We start from the raw sequence: 12868 nt of genomic DNA on the forward strand, positions 1-12868 counted from the left end.
GTCATTTAATTGGATCATTTTGTATAATACGAACTATTTATATGTGTGTTGCAATTAAAAAAATAAAGTTGATTTCCTTATAAGGGATAGACCTAAAAAATATTTAGTTACTCAAAAATCGAGAAATAAATAATACTAATTATAATAAAAAAAAAAAATGTTCAAAATTATTATGAATTTAGAGAAATTTAGTGATCAACTACTCTGCAAATTTATTTATTATATCATTTTTGTTTGGAAAAATTCAAAGTTTTTCTAAGATATAATGGTATTTTAATTTTAAACATGATTAATATTTTAAATCTATTAGATTTTTATTTTTATTAGCCATAACTAAGCTTTATTATCTTAACATAATATTAAGTTTTAAAATTTACGTTAATACAAAAAAAGATGTTTATTCATAGGAAGGACATAAATAATAATAAAAGCCATAACCATATTAATTATTTAACAAAAAGCCTTATCTAACCATGTACAAACACATAAAATGTACTGCATTAGCAAGCTTTGTTTTACCGTCATTTTTGTTATAAAGTTTAGGTGATTAATTAATGTATACATTAATGAGCATTTTTTAGATGTTTCATTAAACAGAAAATAAAAATATTTTACGCTTTAAATTCTTTTTATTATTTATTCTATTTATCGTGTACTCGCTATAGAAAACATATGCATTTTTTTTTTTGATTTACAATCCATTTGTTTATCACGTTATTTTTTGTTTATGCAGGACTAATACATAATGAATTTTTTTCTGACACTTTTAATTTTTACAATATTTTTCGATCTTTTTTTTTAATTTTACTAGAAGGAAAGTATAATTGAAGTAATTGTATGTGTATGTGTATGTGTGCTCATACTTTCCACACCTTCCATCTGGACCTCTTTTGAAAACTATTATTTACTTATATTATCTGTGTAGATATAAGTCTAAGTATCGTAGTACAGTGCAATAATTGTTCAAATTTTACACTGAGTTACTATTTTTTACAAGCACCGATTATAATTATAAGTTTAATCTTTTTGTATAAATAAATTATTAATAATGATAATGCGTCTTTTTTCACACTATTATAAAAAATATCTTTTGACATTTTAAACAGATACCTGTCTGTTTCAACTTATTGTATCGGAAACACTAAGTAGTGTCTTTCAACAATTTTTAAGAGGTTACGAATTAGTTGTATTTTATTATACTTAATAACCAGACTTAAAATTATTGAGTATTAAGATTAAAATATACTAGTTATTATTATATTGTTTTTAATACTCTTATCAATGTGTCAAGTTTTTAAACACTTAATTGTTATTGTGCAATCTAATTGAAAAAAATTAGTCTGAAAAACAAACTTTTTTTCCCATCTTGAAACTATTTTATTAATTTTTTGACTTCTGTGAAATTCCATTGTATACGTATAACGCTTTGAGTTTGAAGTCTGAAAACGTTTACCTAATACACAAGTAATATTCAATTGATAAGTCGATTTTGTTTTCGATTTCGTTTCTATTTGTTAACTTAAGTTTTTTCTCTGTAACACTTAATGACACTATTTTATTATTTTGTTTAAAAAATGTGTTATTGAATTGTCACCACCCAGCTCGTCTGGAAAAATTCAAAATGCTCAAAAGTTGTGAACCTTCAAAAGTGTTTGGTCGCGTACGATCTTTTATATCAGAAAAAAACCATTTTCCAAAATTGAATGACACGGTAATAAAAAAAAAAAAAGTTTACTAATTTTCATTCCTCTCTTAAGTTTGGCCATGTGACATCGGAAATATTTATTTTAAAAGTTGGGGTTGCTCACATTGTTGTATTGGCACGACAACAGATATAACAATGTAAATCTGTACTCTGCAATGTGAAACAACCCTGTTGATTTAATTACAGGTTTTTATCGATAACTTAATTAAACAATACGTGTCTTGTGCTTAATGATAATTTCAATATGCTTACCGGTACTGAGTATAATTATACGAACACATGTACTTTACTATTTGTGATATTCATATCATTAGAAAATTTACATTAGTTTTTCATTACCTTTTTCTTGAAGTTACGACCGAACATTAACCCTGACCTGTCGTCGATTTGTATACATCACTATTTATGACGCATTACATTAATATACAAATAATTTGATTTGCATAAATACTCATTAAATTATTTATAATTTCATTTTTTTTGCTATGACGTATTGAAAATTCAATTTTGGCTATTTTTTTTATCGAGTTCAAATAGTTCACAAACAAATCTAAACTAGACACTAGTTTCAAAACCAGGTGAATTATTTTAAATTAATAAAATTCAAACATCGCCCGTGTCTCATATCGTTAAAACAGCGTCTACCTTTGACTTGAACTAATTAAAGACCACTGACCGCTTCGATAATGCCGAAAAGGCATTATCGAAAAAGCATATGATGTATAGCTGTCACTGCGTGTAACGAGTACACACAAGTTCAACGGACAATATCAATCGTAATGCAGTTCAGTACCAACGATTGACTACTAATTGTGTGTGATGAGTTTCGGCGAATTACAAGCTAAATTCTGAATTTAGTATCGCAACGATAACAATAATTAAATATTTTCATACCGTTCAGTAGAGTACTGTATGTAAATATTTTACGCTTCACCTGAAACTCGGTGATTTAAATTTACGCGGCTTTATTTATAATGATTCAACTTCAGTGCCCACGTATAAGTTAAACATTGACTAAAAATAAATAGCCAACTGAAAAGTCTTGTTTCGTCTTTATTTATTTTTCTAAGAAATTGACGAGTCGTTTTTTTAATTCTATAAGAAATACAAATCGACTTGCGTCAAAGAGGCAAATTCAATCGGAGAAATGCAATTTACTTACAAAAGCCGAGTTGTTGACATCGAGTGGAAGCTGTGCGAGGGATGCGTGTGTTAGTAGATGTGCTAGTATTGACCTAAGTTACCCAAACAATTGGTACCTAGACAACATATTGTGAAATGTAATATTATTATTATTATTATGGCACACATAATGTTTAAAAAATGATCGCGTCTAGTCGGACACTTAAACTTGCTGTCTGTGATCATTTATAGTGCTGGTTAATGCTTAAATGTAAGGCCGCAGTAAATCCATCCGGTGTACTAAAAAAAGTATATAATTTACACTAATAAATTGCTCGAGTGTGTTTGTATGCGTAAATTTGCGCCGTAGAATACAACAAGGTCGTGAAACGCTTGGCGGTATAACGTTTAAAACCACTGTGTATAAATTTATAAGATTATGTGTATCGATCGGTGACATAATTCAGTTATTTTCATTAATATAAAATAAAGCTTTCAACTATTAGATTTATCTTTACACATCACCTCCTAAAACAATTTTACGGAACTTTCTTTATCACTAAGTTTACTGTTTTGACGCAATACCAAAAAAAAAAAAACTATTCATTCACTATGATGAAGAGTAATTTAATTATCAAATTAATTAAATTTCATTCTGACGCAAAATCTTTTAGTGTTTAAATCAAATAATTATATTAAAAATTAATTTCCATTAAATTTAAAAGAAAATTTCATTTTTTTTTTAAATATTTTTGATATTTGAAAATTGTCTAAAATTAAATCGACTAATATTTCAATCGTTTGTGCGTATAAAAATAATTAAATATCTTGTAACTAACGGATGTCTTATATAATTTTCCATATATTCATTTTCTGATTCATATCATTTCCTCTTATTTATTGAACTTAGGTAACATGTAAACCATTTTCTAATGGGGTTTGTTTTAATTTCTCTGTATTTTATTATATTTAAGCAAAGCCTAATTAATTTTCTTTTTAAAACTCCACCTGGAGACTTATTGGAACTTGCTCAACTGTGTTATTCCGTTTAGGTATTACGTATTGTATTATAACAAGTAAATTTCATTAGTAACTGAAGTAATACTACGCCTTTGGCTAAATTATGATTTTCAGAAAACCGATGGTTTCTTAGATCGTCTAGCTATTAAAATTTGCCTCCCAGTGAGATTCAATTAAGCTTTAAACACTAACTTAGTCAAATTTTGATAAAAGTGAAACTGTCGAATAATAGAGCTGAGTCAGTGACAAAATTTGGGATAATAACAACTGTTTTAGCCAAATATCATAAAAGACCACTGGAATTTTGATTATTTCATAATTCAAAACAAACTCGATAAATAAATAACTAATATAATCTTCTACTTGTATATTATCTTGAAAATTATATCACAGATATTGACGTTTTTAGCTCAGAAAAACATAAAGATTGTGAAAGTACTTTTGCTTATTATGATTATGATCTCTGATCATATTTTTAACACATATCATTACACGCAATGAGTGCAAAGTAAATTAAAATTAGATTTTAGTATAACAACTCTCTTATCTTTTCATTAACACTAAAAAAAGTATCAAGTGTTTTTCGAATAAAAACAAATAACTCTTTTTTCTAGACATTTTTTTTTTTTATTTGCATTTTTATCTGTTGTCATTAAAGTCTTAAGTATTCAATTGACCGACACGATTTTTTTTAGTTATTATCAAATATAAACGATAACCTTTTCATATTTTAGTAGACGGTTAGGAAAAACATGTGAATTACCTTATTTAAAACATCTAATCTATGTAATAAATCGGTTATAGATAAGTAAATATAAAGTAATGAAAATAGAAGTCATCCATTAATGATATTTGTAATATATGGTAATTGTTTTTATTTTATCATTTCTTGCATAATAAAATATAATTGAAAAAACGCTCTAAAAGTTATTATAATATCATAAAATCAACTCCATTCGATGTTGCCGGTATTTTTATTAACCTAACTAATTACACGTATATTAACATATTTTTAATAATTCATTTCACTTCAGAACTTAATAATCATAAAAACTTGAAACAACTCTGTGATGGTATTTTCTAAGTTTAAAAACAAACTTAACACTATGGTTACTGTTTGATGTATTATGAATTATAATACTACTCATTGAATAGTCTTATACTTAAAAAAAAAATTTTGTACCCACTCTGAATGCCAACTTTAAAAAAAATATTCATAGTCAATAGCCAATTGTACTGAATTGGACTTTTTGAATTGTTCAGCATGTTGTTATAGTATATTTATTTCAAACTAAAACCATTTAAAACTCGACAAAACACACTCTGTTTAAAACAAAATAAAACCACCATCTCGTTTTACAAGTTGTAAGATGCATTCTGTCTTACAGACTAAATGTTATGTGTTCTTGTTAAATTTTCAGTCAATAAACACACACACAGTAAATACCTACCGAGTCGCCAAGCCGTTTATTTTAAATGGTAATATTAAAATTAATGACAAGATTTTGCGGAATTCTCAAATCAAATTGCAAATAAATATTACTCACAGACAGTTGAAAACTAATTAAAAAAATGTATACCCTCGAAATAATCATTGTACTCAATTCCATTTGGTAGATCTTGCAGTTCAAGCAACTTGTTCTCTATTCCAAATGAAATAATAGAAGAGCAAATTCATTTGTGTTAAAGTTTCCAATACATGACAATTAAAAACGTGATTAAGTATATTATGATTAATAGGTTCGGCGCTTGTTTTGTTTATACGCAGTCGTTTATAGTAATCGCTACAATGAACAGCAAACCATCGCAATCCGTTCAATAAACGGCGTTATAAATATTAAATAATGATATATTTTTAATTTGTATTAATTATTTGTTCCGTTATTTCGAGAAGTCTGCGATTAATTTTTTCCATAACAACAGTAGGTATATTTTCCTCCCCTGTTACTTTTATTAGCTGATAAAATATTTATTTATTTTAGAATTATTTTTAAATTACAATATCCTGTTCGACAGCGTTATTATTTTTTATATACTTTAGATATTTTGATCATTTAACTTGCAAAAAAAGGCGACATAAAAAAAGAAGAATAAAAAAATATACAAGGCGTTAAATTGAAATAAAAATAATGGATCCATTTCATTTAGTTGCAGTAAAATGAGCGCACATCATAAGAACGAGGTAATTTGGTCGCAAGCATTTTAACCGCTCAATCCAAAAGAATACAAAATAGAAGATTGTCAATTTCAAATAATAAATAGTTTAAATATAATAGGACGAAAAATGATGCATAAAAAAATTGTATTTTTTTTATTGTAAAATTATAAGTATAAATTATTATATAAAAATTATGTTATATAGTTGTCAAATGTAATAAAAAGGGTATTTGAAATTTCCAACAATTTCCCTAAGTATTCCTCAACAGTATATTTTCAAACTGTAGAAGCAAATGTTTAATTGGTAAATCGAAAAACAATCGCTTATTCAACTTTGAATTGATCTTCTTTTTAAATGCTAACCTCCAATTGCATTGTTATTACAGTATTCATAGTGGCTTCTTCAAAGTGTATTATAAATAATTGTGTTTAAGATAATGTTTATTGAATTTAAAGTTTCAAACATTCGGCGATATGTATCTCAACTTTTATCAGGTAAAAAAACGTGAACTAATGGAATGAGATCATTTTACTATAAGAATTTTTCTCTAATTATTCTCGAGTAAAAAAATGTTTATTACTTACAGTATTCCTGTAAAATAATCTGGAATATCAGTACGATCATGTTGTTTTCGATGAATATAATTTTTATATACTAATAAATATTTACTTTTTCGGCTAAACGTATGTTATATCACCTAAATAATTTATTTATCAAAGACATGATAGTGCATACGACTCGAGCATACTAATTAAAAACATTATTTTAACATTCTTACTATTGTTATTGTGCTTATATGATTGGCGCCATTTTTGTGTTGCGATAAAAATGCTGCGACCAAATTATTTGTCTCTTATGACGCGCGTTCATTTTACTGCGACCAAATAACGTGAAACAAAAATATATTCACAATTTATAAACAAATATTTTTGTAATGAATATTATATTTCTTTAAATTTTAAGAAGTTATAGCATCAGTAGAGATTGTAATTCATTCAAAATATCATCAAAACTATTTTATTTTATCGTTAAAATAATTTTTTTACACATTTTTTATAATAAAATAGTAGTATGTACTACCTTTCATATTTTAAAACACATTAAATTTGTTTTTATACAGTTATTTAAAATTCTATCAATGTAGTTTATAAACTGAAAAATTGAAACTCATTTGTTCCAATAATATACTTAAAATATTCTACACAGCACAAGTAAGGTAAATTGCGGTTTTGTATTCTTATCATTCATCCGGTATTGTTTTTCCGACACACTCTGAATATGGTCCAATTTTATTTTTATTTTAGGTAAGCGTAAAAGTAATTTGACTTTTGAAATGTTTACATACATCACATGCCTTATATTTTTAACTAGCTTCTTGAAATTTATCCGTAAAGCATAAACTTTAATCTTTAGTGTTATTCAAAAATAGTACTTATACCAATAAACTAGATTTTCTTTTGAAATAAAAGTCATATTACTAAGTTTTACTCGAAACGTGACGTTTACTACGTTTTTAATTTTCAATGGCGTCTTAAAAATTTTTTATAAATTTTGTATTTATTTTACATTTTGTTGTGTTATGCAAATGTTATAAATACGAGTTATGATATAATAAAATAACAGTTGTGATATAAATGATGCTAGAGAATATAACTCAAGGATCTCGTATGTTTTCTCTTTATTATAATCTTAATTTTAAAATTTACATTTTTTTTCTACACTTGATGCTAACAATATAGTAATATACTTTCATTTATCAAACTTTAGTTATTAAATGACAGTTTTTCAGCAACCACTATTTATATTTTTAAACATCTATACAAATAATGGCTTTATTGTTACGGTATTGTTACAATTTTCTATACTAATATTTTGAATTTAATGAGCTCGAAATAAATACTGTAGATCTTCTATAACCATTAAATATTTTTACAGAGACATCAAGCTTCGAAGCCTATGCAAACAAAAAATATATTTCACGACACACATAATAACAAATTTCTACAATGTGAATTTCTTTTTTATCTCTCACAAAGGAAGAAATTTCAAATAATTTATAAATAATGAAATATAAAGTCATTTTCCTTATGTGTTGCTATTTATGCGTAAACAATTTTAATTAATAATGTTGATAATATTTTAAATCGCAATAGAAATTGATGTAAATAAATAGAAACTATAACTCAATCTACGATTACTTCTTTCAATGAAATATATCTTTTAAAGAACATTTTTATTGATATATTTCTGAAAACTTTCAAAATGTTGTTCTGGAAAATGTAGATAAATTATGTCTAGTTTGTAATTGGATTTATTCCCATATAAATGAATAAACATGCCATAAAAGTATCTGTTTAGGATACTTACGACGTCGTAATACTTTTTAAATGTAGTCAATACATTTTGTGGAAATTTAATGATATCTTTTAACCTACGTGTATTTTATGGATTCCAAAACTGATAATAACACATCAAAATAAACTGAATATAATCGATATTTAAACATATTTTATGAAGTGAGTTACATGTAAATCATTCTAAATAACGTTTAAAGATTTTTTGCTGAAAAATATTATTGATTCTTTCATTTTATTGTAACGTCTAAAAGAAAATGTTATTTTCCGAGAGTGTGCAAAATTGTGAGGACTGAGAAGGAAATAGTGTATGACCATATATGTTTGTTCTCGCGGAAACAAAAAGTTTGAACCTGACTATTTATTTTCCTTTTTTCCATCTAGAGTTCACCCTTAAACAGAATATAACCTATTTTTTTTTTTAAATCCCAGTAGCACTTATTGGGTTTCAGAAAAAAAGTAACGCAACTAGATGTATGGTGGCCTATTCGTTACAATGGCTGATCTTAAATATTTTTCAGCCTACCGCGACTGTGAACGGTATATTTTGTAAAAGAGATCAAAGGTTTATTTTTGTGTTCTACACACTTTTATAGACGATAAAGTGGTGACTATGTTTTTTTTTTGTAATTGAAATCGATTTTGTACATAACTACCTGTGTCACTACCTAAGTGCAAGTAACCTGTCTGTCGATGTATAAAATAGTTTTGTCAGAAGTGCGTTACTAGGTAGTTGAGAGCATTTCTTTTTAGATCAAACGTTCCCAATTTTACTCCAAAGTTTAACCATTTTTAGATTGAACTTTGGATTTTCTAATGGATTTAGTTTAAATGTAACATTTAAACCGTTTTTAAAATATTAAGAATAATGTAATTTTAAAATAATCAAATTATTCACTTGTAATAATTTTCCGGCTCGTTTTATTGATTAAATAATAACCATAAAGTTCTACCAACAACCAATTGTATTTTTATTATATAATAGTTTCTCCAAACAGATATTCGAATAGAATAATTAAAAAGTAATTTAAACTTCAATAAGTTCTTAGTATGATAAAATCTTATTTGGTTCAAAACCGTAATTTGTTACTTTACTTTTATTTAAATAAAACAATAAACTGTTTTATTTCCTTAATTATTTAATAGTAACATTTTCAGTAATTATATAACTGTTATTGTATATAAATGTGTATAATGATAAATTATTTATACTATTTATTACAACTTTGTAGCTAAAGTAGGCAGAATATTTTATACGGGTCACTCAAAACGTGGCTTTTTCTAAAAAAAACAATTAACCAACTTAAATATCAATTTTCTTAAATTAGTTAAAATATTTTCTTTTAGGATAAACTTTTAACATTTAGTATTGATATGAAAATCTATTTTTTTGAAATAGTAAATCAAACACACTTATAAGTTAATTTTTTTTTTTGACCTATTCTATATGACATAATTTATTGTAAAAATTATAGTAAATGATAATTATATTTTAACTTATGTCATTCATGATAGTATAAAAAATGTTACGTTCTAATCTTACCAAAACAGACACCGAAATTGTCATTTACTTTCTCAATCTCGAAATTACTTATCTCACACTTCAATTGTATCTTGAGTAAAAATAGAAAAAATGTCATTCCGGAAGCTCAAAAAATTGTTATGCTCATATTTATTACCTTTCTCGGTAAAATCCTATCGATTTAGTGTGTATCTATTAAAGTGCTATGAAATGTATATAATAATAACGTCTGACTCCCAGAAAAATGTACATGCAATTCAATAAAGATTGAATAAGCGAATTTGCCTGCAGCAACTCAAAAAGCTGTACATTATGATATGATAACATTCCACACTATAAATGTCAAAGTAGTGAAAATATGCCAGTGTTCTTCCTATTTCCATTTGATTCATATGTTGTCACTTCAGAATACAAAGTTTCTAATGAAACATTTTTAGAAAAATTTGTTTTCGATAAATAAATTTAAAAAATATCTACACATGTTTTAATCCTTAAATGAAGTACTAACACTCATTATTTAGTAAGTTAAAATTAAAAGTTCTATATAACTATACGATAATTTTATTTTTAAAACCAGTCTACTTAAAAATCATCTATTTGCGTTAGACCGTTTCATTTTCAAGCGACGATATATGTAATATTATACCTGTGAAATTGAAAAATAATTATTTCGTTGTCATTTTTTATTTTACATTTGTAATTTAAATGAAAATGTAATATGACTTGATATTTTTATTAGTATGGTTATTTGTAAAAACTTGCAGAAAATAATGCAAAAAAATCTAACATTAGTTGCTGCATAATTTTTACAAAAGATCTAAATTATCTTTTTTTGTTCAATTAATTTATTGAATTTTCTGAATCGACATTTGATGATTCAAGTACAATCAACTTGTTTTCGGTTATATTCGTGGTAGATATTCTTTTTATAAAACTCGACTTTAATTCCTGTTCTTTATTCCATTTAATAATCCGCTCTTGAAATATATTTCCATCACTTTAAAATATGATTGTTTTACAGTGAATTATTGTATAACTCTTAACAATAATTATTAAAACTTCCTTATTTCATCTCAATAAATTACTTACATATTTTCAACAACCCTTTTTTCAAATTTCAAGTTTTCGTGATGATATACATTCTTTTACCACGGTAAGATTTCCCAAAGTTGATCATTAAAGCTGACTGTAGCAGGTATCTATTGTGTTTTATTGTACATAAAGTGTATGGTAAACATTATTTTCTAACAAGAGTATGTATACAATTATCGATAAATAAATAAAAATGTTTAAAGTTTTGAACTCACAAATAATAAATTTATTTTTATCTGTATTTTATGAGGTAACAATACTATTTGTATTAAACGACTATGCAATTAAAATACAATTTAACGTTCGCTAATCGATATTTACCACCATATAATTTGTATATGTGTATTTAACATTTCAAAACGTTGACATGCGTATTATACATATAAATTAAAGTATTAATTTGTCTGTGAAATAGTTATAGAACCTTTGTAGTCATATGTATAGATAGCTTACAATTTAGCTCTATAAACTGAAAATCATTTTAATTATTGTATTTTCAAATTTAATAACTTCAATTACTAGTTTATAATTTTTTAATTTTTTTTTTCTAGTCATGGCGAAGATCTCATTGTAACACCATTCGCGCAAATATTAGCAAGTCTGCGAAGTGTTCGCAACAACTTCTTAAGCCTTACAAACGTACCCACACAAAAGTAAGTTTCTATTTTTATATAAAAATATTTTGTAACATTTATTGAACAATATAGTCATCTATAACTAAAAAAATACTTTAATTTTTAATTTTGTTATTTAATAAAATGATATTAATATTAATTATATTGTAATTAAAGTCCTAATGTGTGAGAATAATTTAAAAAAGAGAGTGAATACAACATTGTAACTGGTTCAAAATGTTTAGTCATATAAAATATTTTACTAGTAGCTCAGAACAATAGATACTTGTGAGTTTTCTTATAATAAAAAAATGGAAATATTGTGATAAAAAACAGAAGTAACATCACAAAATAATCAAAAACACTGGTAATTCGTTTAAAAATGTATACAGACAACTATTCTATTATTTATTTTAAATTCTCTGAAATACTTGATCTTTAATAATAATAATATTATAATATGAATCAATCTTTTTTCATAGAATATTTTTCTAAGTAGAATTATTTATGTTAGAAAAATAAAATGACTGTTTTAGTACTTAACAAATATCTTAAAAACACTTACCATGTAGTACTAGTACGAAATATCTAACTATTTTTTTCCATAAATATGAAATTATTTCTATGGTTTAATTTAATTAACTTTTTGAGCATTACGATGACACTATCGTATTTTGTTTTAAAAATAATTATTCTAATTTTAGTCCTAAAAATAGTTTAGTTGTATATTTATTGTAAAATCATTTATCTGGTGTCAAATTTATTGTTATTTAATGAAAGAAAAATAAATTATTTCACTAAACTGTAATTTTATCTCCAATCTCTAAAATATCTAAAAAAAATTTAAATACTGATGACTAATGATAATTTTTGTTATCTGTACTAATACCTCATTATTAAAGTATCCACATTTGAATATACCGTGAAGGCTAAGATATGCAAATATGTTAGTAATAATAATAATTTGAATTCCTTAAAATACTCATCAATTTTCTATTACACTGTATCTAATTTCATTGTTTTATTTCTGTAATTGAATTAAACTTGTTATTTTAATTTATAAAACGAGTTGAAGTTAATTTTTTTTTTCATGCATTATCTTATTAACTATACTAATTTGACAAAATTTTAGTTTAAAACTTTAATTAAATAAAAATTGTAAAAAGTAATTATTTATAGTGGTATTAACTATGCATTAGACATAATAACTGTAAAGAATTATTAATAATCAAGTTATTGAAATGAAACTTTTTTATTTCGTGTTGTCACGGTCTTCTGTAA

At 25.0% G+C, this 12868-nt stretch overlaps 1 protein-coding gene across 12 annotated transcripts in view; it reads left to right on the plus strand.

Annotated features, from left to right (window-relative positions):
- The window catches only part of LOC126901008 (cAMP-specific 3',5'-cyclic phosphodiesterase), a 323154-nt gene that overhangs the window by 293823 nt on the left and 16463 nt on the right, over positions 1 to 12868 (plus strand). For all 12 annotated transcript variants that reach the window (XM_050677100.1, XM_050677101.1, XM_050677106.1 and 9 more), the window contains one exon: positions 11525 to 11626. In XM_050677100.1, the coding sequence (XP_050533057.1) occupies positions 11525 to 11626 (102 nt within the window). Of the gene's footprint in view, positions 1 to 11524; positions 11627 to 12868 lie in introns of those variants that run through there.

This window comes from Daktulosphaira vitifoliae, unplaced genomic scaffold (genome assembly GCF_025091365.1).
Source record: "Daktulosphaira vitifoliae isolate Bord-2020 unplaced genomic scaffold, ASM2509136v1 Scaffold_3, whole genome shotgun sequence".
Taxonomy (NCBI): Eukaryota; Metazoa; Arthropoda; class Insecta; order Hemiptera; family Phylloxeridae; genus Daktulosphaira; species Daktulosphaira vitifoliae.